Genomic DNA, 13,949 nt, shown 5'->3' with positions numbered 1-13,949 from the left:
TGCTTAGGTTGTTACGAGTGTACTGATATAAGTGTGATGTGTGTGACACATATCCCGGCAACTTTGAGCAAAAACACTTTGTATCGGCGTTGTCCCTGTTGAAATGTTAAACGATCTATGCATCTCACTCTCCATTGAATACAGGCGGTTGACATTAACACTCCTCATCGAATATTTAAAAAAGTTTTAAAATAAGGAGATGTATCCACCAATCTAAAGAGAGGAATAGGCGGGATCTTGACAGGCCGCCTTTCCGCTCTGTGGACAACGGATCCCATTGTTAGGGCGGTGACACAAGCATCTCGTCATTATATCTACACTGAACAAAAATATGAACGCAACAATTTCAAAGATTTTACTGAGTTACAGTTCATAGAAGGAAATCAGTCAACTGAAATAAATTCATTAGGCCCTAATCTACGGACAGATAGATTATCTGTATTCCCACAAGAGTGGGAATACAGATATGCATATGTTGGTCACAGATACCTTATACCTTGGATCAGAAAATCAGTCAGTATCTGGTGTGACCACCATTTGCCTCATGCAGCATGACACATCTCCTTCGCATAGAGTTGATCAGGCTGTTGATTGTGGCCTGTGGAATGTTGTTCCATTCCTCTTCAATGGCTGTGCGAAGTTGCTGGATATTGGCGGGAACTGGAACACGTTGTTGTACACGTCAATCCAGAGCATCCCAAACATGCTCAATGGGTGACATGTCTGGTGAGTATGCAGGCCATGAAAGAACTGGGACATTGTCAGCTTCCAGGAATTGTGTACAGATCCTTGCGACATGGGGCTGTGCATTATCATGCTGAAACATGAGGTGATGGTGGTGGATGAATGGCACGACAATGGGCCTCAGGATCTCGTCACAGTATCTCTGTGCATTAAAATTGCCATCAATAAAATGCAATTGTGTTTGTTGTCCGTAGTTTATGCCTGCCCATACCATAACGCCACCGCCACCATGGAGCACTCTGTTCACAACGTTGACATCAGCAAACCGCTCGCCCACTTGACGCCATACAAGCTGTCTGCCATCTGCCTGGTACTGTTGAAACCGGGATTCATCTGTGAAGAGCACACTTCTTCAGCGTACCAGTGGCCATCGAAGGTGAGGATTTGTCCACTGAAGTCGGTTACGACGCCGAACTGCAGTCAGGTCAAGACCCTGGTGAGGACAACGAGCACACAAATGAGATTCCCTGAGACGGTTTCTGACAGTTGGTGCAGAAATTATTCGGTTGTGCAAAGCCACAGTTTCATCAGCTGTCCGGGTGATTTTTTCAGTTTTATAACCACTTTCCTGCAATTCTACACATTTTGCAATAGGTTGGAGGTAAATGTTTGCCGTTTTTAATATGATAACTGATGATCAATGGGCCCCACCCCAGTCGGTAATTCGACCATGCTTACTACAAGTTTAGATAGCTGGCCGCTAGACTACCTTACCAATCTAAAAAGATTTAGATGACATGGGCTAATTAAGTGACTGCTGATCCACAACCGAATTTTGAAATTGCACCTTGTGTATTCTATTACTCTAACTCTCAACAGTAAGTTGAGACCCCGACTGAGTCCCCCCGCCCCTCCCCAAAAAGTGTTTATTTTAATTTGTTATTGTTCTGCGGGCCTACAAAGGGAGGGGCCGTGGGCCACCAGTTGCCCATCCCTGCCCTACAGAATAGAGAGAATCTAGGACATTGGAAATGAGTCAGTTCCGTTTCTAGTTTGTGACACTGAATTTGACCTTGTAACACTGATGTGTCTTAATCACCAAGAAAAATGAGCATAACAGAAAAAGGCAGGACAAATGTAATTTAGTCTTTCACCACACATTGTAATGGGGAAATGTTATATGACTAAAGTTCATATTTAGTTTAACACAATGTTTAGCATATTTTGAGTTTCTGTAATACACAATTTCCAGTGTTCTGTTTGTGATACTCAAGGTGCGGATTGATGGTCACTAGACTTGATGCTAAATGTTATGGATTATTCTCATATCTGTTGATAGTGATTGACGCCAGACTGGAGGTCCAAGGACCAAGGACACACTGATTATTCACTGTTGCATTGATTACATTTTGTGAACACTGTGATTCTGTAGCAGCGGACAAAGTCACCGCCTTTTTGATGACTTCCTACAAGCCTCTTGGGCTGGTGTTTGACATATGGATCAACTGTGTGTTGCAATGTGACCTGCTGTACCGGTACCCCCTGTATATAGCCTCATTATTGTTATTGTATTACTTTTTATATTACATTTTTTACTTTAGTTTATTTAGTAAACATTTTCTTAACTCTATTTTCTTAAAACTGCATTGTTGGTTAAGGGCTTGTAAGTAAGCATTTCGGCGCATGTGAGAAATAAAATTGTATTTTATTTGATAAGGATGATGACAACACTGTGCTGCGTTGACACACACTCACGGATAGGGATGTTAGGTGAAATACAATGTCCTTTTAGGGAAACTGGTCATTGCTGCGTATGGAGGAAATTGCAGAGATTAACACACATCACTGATGGTGAGATACATTTAGCAACCAAGCAGACGCCACAGAATAACCCAGTATGGGGGGATGAACTAGCACACGTTTGTCCGCCTTGCCAATGTTCGTCACTGTTGAGCTTGGCAAAGCGGATTTGTTGAAATGCAAATTTGACTTCAGACTTGCCGTAGTCCAGGAAGTAATGTTTCACAACGAACCGGCGTGCGGTGCCGTGACTTTCACGGGTTGACTGACATCCAGTGGGGGGTTGTGTAAACGGAGCTAAACCCGTCCTGTCCACCACCAAAATGCGACTTCTAAAAGCAGGGCTAACCTTAGGTCAAATACATTTAAGGAAACCGGGAACACTAACATTCAAAAAGGTAAGAAAAAAAGACCACAAGATGTTGAGAATAGCACAGGTGAGAAGGGATGGAAATGGACACACTAGTTAGCTAACCACTGGCTGTCCTGTCTTGCGTTGTATAACGTTAACTAATAATAGAAAGCTTATCTGAAAGCTGTCTGTTTTTTTTAAAAATGTATAGGTGTTGATGAACAGTTCTCGGTCGTGCTCCTCTGGTATCGTTCCCAATGAAAGAATCCGCAACATCGGAATCTCGGCGCACATCGACTCGGGGAAGACCACACTCACCGAGCGCGTCCTCTTCTACACGGGCAGAATAGCAGAGATCCATGAGGTGAGTTAATCATGATCATAAACTGGCTCTGATATATTGAAGTGTGTGTGTGTGTGTGTGTGTGTGTGTGTGTGTGTGTGTGTGTGTGTGTGTGTGTGTGTGTGTGTGTGTGTGTGTGTCGCGCGCCTGCCTGCCTGCCTGCGTTTTAGAGGGAGGGAGACAGACTAAAACTATTGTGTTTATTTTAATGTACTGTATACACACTGTGGTTCCTCTAACCCTATAGGTAAAGGGAAAGGATGGAGTCGGGGCCACCATGGACTCGATGGAGCTGGAGAGGCAGAGAGGCATCACCATCCAGTCAGCTGCCACATACACCGTCTATAAGGATTACAACATCAACATCATCGACACCCCAGGTATGGAGGTACCTGGCAGAAAGATTTGCGTTAGTGGCAACACAGATCTTATGACCAGGTTCTTTTTTTGACGGATATACCATAAATCACAGTCACAGATCGATACTAGTGTACCCAACAGCTGATGAACTTAGGATGTATTTTTGCTTTTAACTTTAACCCCAGTTTCCTCCTCTGTCCTGTCCAGGCCATGTAGACTTCACCATCGAGGTGGAGCGAGCCCTGCGTGTTTTGGACGGGGCGATCCTGGTCCTATGTGCGGTTGGAGGGGTCCAGTGCCAGACCCTGACCGTCAACAGACAGATGAAACGCTACAATGTTCCCTTCCTCACCTTCATCAACAAGCTGGACCGCATGGGAGCCAACCCCAACCGCGCCCTGCAGGCCATGAGGTCAGCAGATATACAGATACTGAAGAGTAGACAGATAGACTAGTCTGGTTTTTCATTAGCTCTGTGTTCTGACTCCTCCTGTGTTCTCTCTTTCAGGACCAAGCTGAACCACAACGCAGCCTTTGTGAACATCCCCATCGGTCTGGAGGGGAACATGAAGGGGATCATAGACCTCATAGAGGAGCGCAGCATGTACTTCGAGGGCCCATTCGGGTAAGAGAATGGAGAATGTGTGATCATGGCAGGGATTTAGAGATTACTTACATTACTATCCAGATCTGAAATATTTCCATAGCTGGAAACCCTCTTACTGGAAGAAAAAAATATTTAAAAAAATGACATCCTCTGTGCTTCCTGCAGACAGAATATCCGGTTGGATGAGATCCCGGCAGAGTTCCGTGTGGAGGCTGCAGACAGGAGACAGGAGCTGGTGGAGTGTGTGGCTAACGCTGACGAGACACTGGGAGAGATGTTTCTGGAGGAGAGGATCCCCACCTTGCCAGAACTCAAGGTGTGTGTGACTGTTCATTATGTCTTGGGATATCGCAACAAATTCTGTAATTTGATCTTCTGCATCAGTCATATTTTCTGCTATGACCTGTGAACTCTGCCCCCTGGGCCCTGACCTCTCCCGTCTCTCCTCCCACAGGCAGCCATACGCAGGGCCACAGTGCAGCGCCTCTTCAGCCCCGTGCTGGTGGGAACTGCCCTGAAGAACAAAGGGGTCCAGCCACTATTGAACGCAGTGCTGGATTATCTGCCCAACCCCACAGAGGTCAACAACTATGCCCTCTTCAACGATGAGTGAGTATGACCTATGTGCCTAGACGGTTACACCATTCAATATGACACAGCCGTGTTTTAATGAATTGATATGCCAATATCAGGACAGAGTATAGGCTCGGGGACAAACTTGAACAATGTCAATGGAAGATCTCACCACTGTGCTTGTGTTGTTTCCTCTGTGTCAGAGAGTCCAGTGACAGCAATAAGATCCTGATGGATCCCACCAGAGACGCCTCGCAGCCCTTCGTTGGCCTGGCCTTCAAACTGGAGGTGAGCACAGCACACAAACACTGTGTAGCAAACCATCTTCTCTTCAACAAGTAATCTTGCACATTTACTGTATAAACTTTTTTTGTATGATAAACTATATAGGGATTGTAGATGTATTTATCTCTCCCCCTTACTCTGTTCTAGGCAGGTCGGTTTGGTCAGCTGACGTACGTGCGTGTGTACCAGGGCTGTCTGAAGAAGACTGAGTACATCATCAACACACGCACAGGCAAGAAGGTCCGCGTGCAGAGGCTAGTGCGTCTCCATGCTGACCAGATGGAGGTGAGAACCAGGAAGTGAATGTAAATGGAATAAACTGACAGTTTCAGTACTATGAAAAGCACAACACTGTGTGATGTGATGTTCCCCATTTGGTTTTTTGTTTGTTTCTACGACATAGCACAATGACCCTGATTCCCCAACCGGACTTACCCTAGTGATAACATCTCATGATTACAAACAACTTTATCTATACATTTGTAGAACTGAAACAATCTTATTTTCGTGCTATCATAAATTGTGTCCCTCCCTCCCTCCGGTTGGTCAGGATGTGGAGGAGGTGTATGCAGGAGACATCTGTGCCCTATTTGGGATCGACTGTGCCAGCGGAGACACCTTCACCTCCCGGACCAGCGCCAACCTCTCCATGGTACATGCCTATGGCCATTGTCCAGACTAGATAAACAACCAGTCAGCATTCACTAACGTGTATTTAAAGATGCAATCTGTTGTGCACTGCCTGTGTACATAATGTTATGACCTTGAGCTTCATTCAACATGTTTCTCCCACAGGAGTCCATCCACATACCAGAGGCTGTCATCTCCATGTCTATGAAGCCGTCCAACAAGGTGGGCCCTCTCATATTCTATGTAGTATGAGGAGTCTAAATGACTATATAAGACTTGATACTATTTCAGTAGTGAATATAAACATGTATGACCTCATCCTCCCTCTTCCTGTGGATTAGAATGACATGGATAAGTTCTCTAAAGGCATCAACCGCTTCACCAGAGAAGACCCCACGTTCAGGGTCCACTTTGACACAGAAAGCAAGGAGACTATCATCTCTGGTATGGGAGAGCTGCACCTGGAGATCTACTCACAGGTACTAGTCTAGTGCTCGGCTCTCCGGAGATCTGAAGATCCTTCTGTCTGCAGCGTTTTGGCTTCATCTTATTTTTACAGTGTCCTAAGTTGTCTTGAAGGCTGATAGAATGTATTAGAGTTCCAAACATCTAGAATCTTTAATGGCATTTCGGTGCAGTAAATCAAGCTGACCTTACTTTCTCGCTGTCTTTCTATAGAGGATGGAGAGGGAGTATAACTGCCCCTGTGTGATGGGAAAGCCCAAGGTAGCCTTCAGGGAGAGCGTGACCAGTGCGGTACCGTAAGTACCACTCCTAACACACACGGCAATGATGTCCAACTGAACCACTCTCAGAAGCATTACATTGTATATAGTGATGGCTTTATTGGACCCCTTCACATCATCAATAGAGTATATTAACAAAAGGTTTTTACAAACACATTGTTATATCTTACCAAGAGTCTTACAAGCTGACACAGTCAAAGCAGTGCATTGGCATAGCTGCAGTAAGGCCATTGACATGTGCCCTATCCTCTCCTCTGAAGCAGTAGTGGTGAAGGTAAACATAATTACTAAAGCTAAGACAAGTGTGATGTGTAAAGCTCAGCTTTTCAAAATCAGGTAGAAAATGGCTTTACCCTTTCATTCAAGTCCTAAGAAAGATGTGCTATACTCTTCTCTGTAGTACTTGTAAGTATTTCTCTGTGTGTGTATCTCAGTTGGTGGTGTTCGGAGGAGCCTCACAGTGGTTGCACTTTGGCTGCAGCTCAGTCTGCAGGACTTTAACTCCCTGTTCTGGGGACCAGGTGAATAGCAGCTTCCAGTGGATGATCTCCTGCACGTACACACAAGAATGTACCTTTATAATAATAAACATGACGTCTGAGTTATGTTAAGACAGATGGCAGAATGTTTTCGTTACCTGGGAAATCATTTCATGCAGCAGGACATGGTAGTTGAACCTCAGCTGGTCATTCTCAGTCTCCTGTTGAGGGACAGACAGAACCAGGGACCATGTGTGTGAGAAGGACGGATTGAAAGTGTGTGGGTGGGGAGTTAGGTGTCAATTTGGAATTGGGCAGATATCTCCATTGAGGTTCTTCTCAAGTTACTGTCCGACTACATCGCAGACCAGATCATACCACGCCTGGATAGGTATTTAACATATCAGCTAACCACATATGATATAGCAATCTGGTGCCCGACTGCACAGTTGATGACGTAGCACGCAACCATTGGTTGATGCAACGCCTGCGCATCTAGTCGGGCAGGAACTCGACGTCTCTCTTTTACTGCTCACCAACTGTGTGAAGTTGGCCACCTGGGCCATGTTGTACAGCGTGCTCTCATTGGACTCCCTCAGCATGATAAAACTGGAGGCCACGCCCGCCAGTTGCCAGAAGGGTTTCATGCTGGTCTCCATGTGACCGTAGCTGTCTGTCAAAGAAACATCACGGTCAGAAGAGAGATGGGGTCAGTTAGACCACAAAAGGGACCGCAGTCTGAACAAAGAGATGGTGATTTCAGTGGACATGTTTGGACATTATACCATGGCTGACTGAGTTGTGTGTGTGTGTGTGTATTTATAGCTCTATACCTACCTGGTATATTGTTTCCTGACACCAGGTTATTGCTGGCTCTGTGTTGCTGGTAGAAGGCCTCTTCCTGAGCCGTGGTGTTACTTTGAAGCAGTCCCTCACAGGAGGCCTGGACCTGGGGAGCACTCTGCCCCTCTCCCCCTGGAAAGAGGAGCTCCGCAGAGCACTGCCCCGAAACCTTTATAGGGAGAGGAAAGGGTGAGGGTTGAGGTGGGGAGAAGAAAGTGAAAATATGAAAGGAGAGTTGGGGAAAGGAAAGTAGCGGTATGTTAGGGGAAGATACGGGAGAGGAAAAATAAGAGAAGGAAAATAGGTTGTTGCTCTAACACAGGCGTATTTATCACCATGGCAGTGTAGCCATGGTTACTGAACACACCTTGTATTTATTCATACAGCTGTTCTGTGCGATAGTGAGTCACTGAGAATGTGAATCGGATCTTACGTTACTGATCATCTCCTGCATGGTAAGCTCCAGTTGATACTTCCTCCCCATCTCTGCCACATCCTGACAGTCAGGGAGAGAGAGCAGAAATGAACCACTTAAGACAAGTGTAAGTAAACAGAACTATGTTCCATAAAGCCGTCGCCCCTCACAAGCCCCCACTGTATGCATTATTGAGAATTGACTTTTTATCCGCACAGACCTCCCATATCCATCCCCTTCAAGGATCTTTCCTTCCTTGCCTTGTAATATTAACTGCCCCCGCCCAACACACTCCCCAAAGTATGCTGATCCTCTATCTCCACTCTTACCTCTGCGCTGCCGCTGTGTACTTTGCTGAGAAAGATCCACCTGTAGGGTGAGCCGTAGCGGGTGTTCAGGTAGTGTTGGACCACCGTGGCTGCCCGACGGGCAGGGTAGTGACTTGGGTTCAGCATGCCAGTCGTCATCACTTTCTCCACCACCTCGCTTTCCCCCTAATCCGCCGGAGAGAAGAGGAATGAGAGCAAACAGGGGGAATGAGTGAGAGAGAAAAGAGGGCGGTGAGGACAGGTAGGGAGAGTCCGTCTGCTCTGATGGGACTTTGACCTCTGTGTGTGCGGGGGCAGGGTGGAGGAAGTAGTGTCCTGCCCTAGTTCTAGATAAGGAGAAAGGGAGAGAATATAGAGACATTTAGTGAGTAAGGGGAGGGTAGAAGTGTCAGAGGGAGGAAACAGTGTTCTTGCCTGTGCCTGGAAAGTCTAACTACCTGCCTGTTGAGAGGCTGTTGCGGTTAGACACTCAGACAGCTGGAAGTGCAGCCACATGCAGGGGGAGAAACAACTTCCTGCTTCCGCCCAAGCCAGGAATTCAGTTAGGACTGCCCCTTTTTAAAGGGACAGGCCACACATTTCCCCTCTCCTCTCTTTACTGTAACATAAAAGCATGGCAAATGACCATACAGCTACTTTGTCTATGTTAATGTGAGTATTGATCGTTTCGGTATTGAACTATGGCAGTTCTTTACCTAGCAATGCTTTAATGAAAATTCTCTGAATGAGTTACTGATGTTGGCTATGTGCATGTCTCTGCAGGTTTGACTTCACCCATAAGAAGCAGTCTGGTGGTTCTGGGCAGTACGGTAAAGTGATAGGAGTTCTTGAGCCTTTGGACCAAGAAAACTACACAAAAGTGGAGTTTGAAGACCAGACTGTCGGAACCAACATCCCTAAACAGTTTGTGCCGGCTGTTGAGAAGGTATGCATGCCTGGCTGTAGTCTGAAAAACACATAGGCCCTTGAGTAAGTGTAATTACGATTTTAAAAATCCTGTATCTTATTCAGATAGAAATTCTAGTAGACCTCTTATCTCATACCCCAAGGGTGGACCTGAGGGCCACATCGGGATTTCGAAATTCAACAAAGGACTGCACATATTTTTATTTTGACCGATTAGTTTGTCAAAATGAATTTGTGGGCTACAAAAAGTGCATTAATTTGAAAATATATAGGTCCATTATAATTTATATATATATATATATATATATATATATATATATTTTTTTAAAATAATTCTCAAACCCCCCGTTGGCCGGATTGAACGGGCCTGCGGGTCGTAGTTTGCCCACGTCACTCTTTCTCCATCTCCTCCCTCTCTCCTGCAGGGATTCAGAGAGGCGTGTGAGAAAGGCCCTCTGACTGGTCACAAGATCTCAGGCGTCAAGTTCCTATTGGAAGACGGAGCACATCACATGGTGGACTCGAATGAGATCTCCTTCATCCGTGCAGGGGAGGGCGCTCTTAAACAAGGTGGGTGTCAACCAACCAGAATACACCCCCCATTGTTCTCGCATATTTTATAACTTTTCCGTGCTTCTCAGCTTTTTGACAAACCTACTGATTGTCTCCTTCCATCCATGTCCCTCTCTTGGTAGCCATGGAGAAGGCCAACGTTGCCGTGCTGGAGCCAATCATGTCAGTAGAAATTGTGGCGCCCGATGAGTTCCAAGGGACAGTCATAGCCGGGGTCAACCGTCGCCATGGCGTTATCAGTGGGCAGGATGGGGCGGAGGGCTACTTTACGTTGTATGCTGATGTGAGTGCAGCTCTGTCCTATTCATACTTCCTATGCCTTTTTCTTTCTGCAAAGACAGGATAGGTTAAATGTCTGTCCATTCACTGTGTATTTGATGGTTAATCTCCATTTCCTCTACCCAGATTCCACTGAATGACATGTTTGGCTACGCCACAGAGCTCCGGTCCTGTACAGAGGTAAGGCACTGGCTGCTCTAGTCGGATGTCAAGATGTCAATTAGTCATTAAAAAAAAAGTCCAGGATATCAAGCCATACATTTTCAATGATATTGAATTGAGTTTGCATTTGCTCATTTTTTCTGTTAATTTCTTTGGACCAAAGTAATTTCTCAGTCCATGATCCTTTCTAGAGAACTGATGTGTGGGTATATGTGTGTTGTGTCCAGGGGAAAGGAGAGTACACCATGGAGTACAGCAGATACCAGCCCTGTCTGCCAGGCACTCAGGAGGAGCTCATCAACAAATACCTGGAGTCAACGGGACAGCTGCCTGCCAAGAAGGGGAAGTGGAAGAACTGAGCGTGAACAACACACAATCACTGAATTGTAAACACATTACAGTACTACAATGGAATGCTCGACAAACACACACAAACATACACAGTGCTCAATCAACTGTAAACATACTGGGCTCTGCCTTACCAAGGTGGGTGTAATATATCGTATGTGCATTCAAAATGCTACAAATGATCAGACAGAGATGACCAAGTGAATTCCCTTGATTCACCCCCTCGTTTTTCCCCACACTGTCCTAAAGTATCTATTTATTACTGACTTTATTTCCATTCGGCCTCTTCTCTCCAGCAAACAGCCTTGTCCCACAGCCTAGCAGTTTTTATGACGACTTGAGGCAAGCTCAAAGTTTGGACTTAAACTTGGGCATGTAATTAACTGGTTTTGTACTATGTACAGCATATGTTGTAATGATGATTAAATAAGATTGATATAATACATCATTTCACCAGGCTGACATTGTCCCTTCCTTTACTTAGCAGATGGTTATGTGGTTGATGTGTTAATTTTAGGTTGCCTGAATTTGATCTAATCTGGATTCGACAGGAAAGCACAACTCTTTTGTGAAATACTATCTAATGTACATCACAGCAAGAAGCTGGACAAAGTTAAGTCAAAGCAGTATTTTCATGCAAAACAAACTGGAGACTCGTTCTCCATGTTATGTAGGCCTATACAGCAAGTCTCCTGAATCTATGCTGACGTAACTCTTCTCTGAGTAGAGGATTGTAAGGGTTTGTAGCTCACTCACCTCTGTAGTGGTCTGTGTGTCCTCGCCCAGAGGAACACTGTTTGGGTGTTGATCGGACCCCACTGGTGGTCCTGACCCAGTTCTGACAGTCACGGTCGGGTTCCCCTGGACCACGATCAGAACAACCAGAAGGATAAGCAGCGTCCAGCCCATACTCCACACTGTAAGATCTGAGAACAGAAAACTAATGCCAAAGAGGATTGTGGTCCTAAGGAATGCAAGCTGAGTGTGAATAGGCATCCAGTTCAGGGTTATGTAAGAGATGGTGGATATGGAGTGAGAGGAAACTAACACTGTCCAAACCTAGCTGCCTGTTCTGTTTTCTTGGTCTTTATCTAAACAAACTGCTCTTCTGCCATTCTGGTCTCAAATGTAGGCCTACACACTTTACACTGAGTAGAGCAGTCCTCCAGAAAAGTTTTTTATTTAAAGGAGTGCCTTCAACGTGATATTCCACACTGAGGTCGCAATAACGCTGAAATTGTGAAAATGATAATGCCCTTTTAATGTAAAAGCTTTTTGAAGAAAAAACTCCTGGGGCCTCATTTATCAACTATTCTAAAACACTACTTAAACGGAATTTAGAATGTTCGTACGCATAGGAAAATGTGATTTATCTAACAATCCTACGAGCGTCATAAGCACACCAGTAGGAGATAACCATTGATAAATACCAATCGTTCTTACGACCTTGGCTGTTTGCATTTCGAAACGCCCCTAATTAACCATATATGGTCAAAATCATCCCTTTAAAGTCCGTGGGGGAAAATACAACGCCATACCATGAAACAAAGGGAAAAAATTAGAGAAACTTTTCAGACACTGAAATAGAGGTGCTAGTGTCAGAGATGAGGACAACCAAAATGTTTTTTTTGGCTCGCTCAGTTGTGGCTTCACCAGTAAAAAATAAAAATGTATCTACAACGAGAGGACCATTAGGACAACTCAAGTTGCTTTAGCAATGGCAAATAAACTTAAAATGAGTAGGCAACACTCACCAATAAGCCATCCATCCTCAACAGCTCCCTCCTGTAGGCGTATAGGCCAACAATGCTGTTCTGCAGAATGAACGAGGTGTGCTGTGCGTTCCACCTAGCCACCCCATCAGCAGCATATTTAGCGCGTCATATGCACATAAAGAGTGGAAGCCTTTTCTGTTCACATAGTTGAAATCGTTTTGGGATGGTGATTTTATGCCAATATGTGTGCCTTTTATTGACCCGTTCATATTTGGGAACCCATTGATGGCATCATGGCAAATAAACCCCTCTTGACTTCAACCTGTTGTGCGATGGTGTATGGAAATTGTATGCGTTACTGTACGTTTTGCTGATGATTGCATCCAAAACATTGGCTCATCGAGGGCTGTGAGATGCCGATCCGCAAGCTCCGGTTGCCAAACACCCGAGGGTGGATAGCACTTGGATGTGCACCGGAATGGCCTTATTAACTTAGATCTTAAATCCTCACAAAAATCCAATAACATTGGTGTTAATATGTGTATGTGAATAACTCACGTCGGAGAGCTAGATAAGATGCAAGCGTAATCCTTTACTCAGGTGTTACAGGTCACGACATTCTAATCAGACACTCATAATGCACCTATTTATCTATCCTAGATAGGTGCCCCACTAGCGCCATCTCTGGGTTGGCATTATGCCCATTATCTCAACATCTTCCTTTTCATATAGAATTAGCTCGAGCACTTCATACCATTTTAATACCACAGTGAAAATACCAATTTACATTATCAACACCTTTTTCCTTTCTTATTTTGTTCTCATTTTTATTTGTATTTTTATTGTCCATCTCTTAAGGGATGTAGTCCCAGTACCGCAGGGGCGGTCTTATGTTAGCCCTTGTCCTAGTGTGGCGCAGTGGTACGTTGGGCACCTCTGGGATCCTCAGGGCTTCTCCTGGCACCTCTGGGATCCTCAGGGCTTCTCCTGGCACCTCTGGGAGCCTCAGTGCTTCTCCTGGCACCTCTGGGAGCCTCAGGGCCTCTCCTTCCTCTTCCACGTCCTCCTGAAATTGTGGAGGCACGGTCGGCAGAGATAACTGACCTGGTGGGGTCTTCCCCGTCTCCTCATTATGTGTCCTGCACACACCATCCAGAGGATATTCTTCCTATGTGGCCCTCCTGTGCCCTATGCTCATATGACCTTGCGCTGATGTGCCCTATGCATGTGCCAAGACTCCATGTGGCATCCCTGGCTTGAGGTGCCAGGAGCACTCTGACAGCTTGGCCTTGTTTTATTACAGGCAGATTTTTTTGCGTGCTGGTCATAGTAAGGTTTTGAATTGTCCTGAAATGCACGCTTGTGTGCCTGAACATCCCTAATGACCTTTGGTGTGAGGAGCTTGGGAGTTGTTGGCAACAGAGAGCGAGTGCGTCTATACATTAAGCGCTGTACAGGACTGCTGCTGAAGACCTCTGTGGGAGTATTTCTCCACGCCAAAATGGCTTTCCACACATCTG

At 45.3% G+C, this 13,949-nt stretch overlaps 2 protein-coding genes across 6 annotated transcripts; one reads left to right on the top strand and one right to left on the bottom strand.

The window, feature by feature from the left end:
* The first annotated feature begins 2,699 nt into the window (after nucleotides 1–2,699).
* Nucleotides 2,700–11,167, top strand: LOC121560642 (elongation factor G, mitochondrial). The gene is made up of 18 exons (XM_041873571.2): nucleotides 2,700–2,882; nucleotides 3,048–3,200; nucleotides 3,427–3,559; nucleotides 3,747–3,951; nucleotides 4,048–4,164; nucleotides 4,312–4,462; nucleotides 4,601–4,755; nucleotides 4,923–5,007; nucleotides 5,152–5,289; nucleotides 5,555–5,656; nucleotides 5,800–5,856; nucleotides 5,976–6,113; nucleotides 6,313–6,395; nucleotides 9,209–9,371; nucleotides 9,778–9,922; nucleotides 10,048–10,208; nucleotides 10,331–10,384; nucleotides 10,594–11,167. The coding sequence occupies exons 1-18, from the start codon at nucleotides 2,808–2,810 to the stop codon at nucleotides 10,723–10,725; spliced, it is 2,247 nt and encodes a 748-aa protein (XP_041729505.1). The 5' UTR covers nucleotides 2,700–2,807; the 3' UTR covers nucleotides 10,726–11,167.
* Nucleotides 6,460–12,053, bottom strand: LOC121560654 (latexin). 5 transcript variants are annotated; one of them, XM_041873580.1, is made up of 7 exons: nucleotides 11,471–12,053; nucleotides 8,447–8,611; nucleotides 8,136–8,198; nucleotides 7,697–7,871; nucleotides 7,396–7,532; nucleotides 7,018–7,080; nucleotides 6,460–6,930 (listed from the first exon to the last, which is right to left on the bottom strand). In XM_041873580.1, exons 1-7 carry the CDS (start codon nucleotides 11,708–11,710, stop codon nucleotides 6,811–6,813), a joined length of 963 nt encoding a protein of 320 aa, XP_041729514.1. In that variant the 5' UTR covers nucleotides 11,711–12,053; the 3' UTR covers nucleotides 6,460–6,810. The 5 variants fall into 5 exon arrangements, with proteins under 5 accessions (XP_041729514.1, XP_041729518.1, XP_041729537.1 ...); XM_041873584.2 differs by lacking the exon at nucleotides 11,471–12,053 and adding an exon at nucleotides 8,888–8,970; XM_041873603.2 differs by lacking the exon at nucleotides 11,471–12,053 and adding an exon at nucleotides 8,884–8,964.
* Nucleotides 12,054–13,949: the final 1,896 nt, after the last annotated feature.

Source organism: Coregonus clupeaformis, chromosome 5 (assembly GCF_020615455.1).
Source record: "Coregonus clupeaformis isolate EN_2021a chromosome 5, ASM2061545v1, whole genome shotgun sequence".
In the NCBI taxonomy this organism is placed as follows: domain Eukaryota; kingdom Metazoa; phylum Chordata; class Actinopteri; order Salmoniformes; family Salmonidae; genus Coregonus; species Coregonus clupeaformis.
Note: the sequence above shows the minus strand (reverse complement) of the source record. Positions and strands in the feature narration are given on the sequence as shown.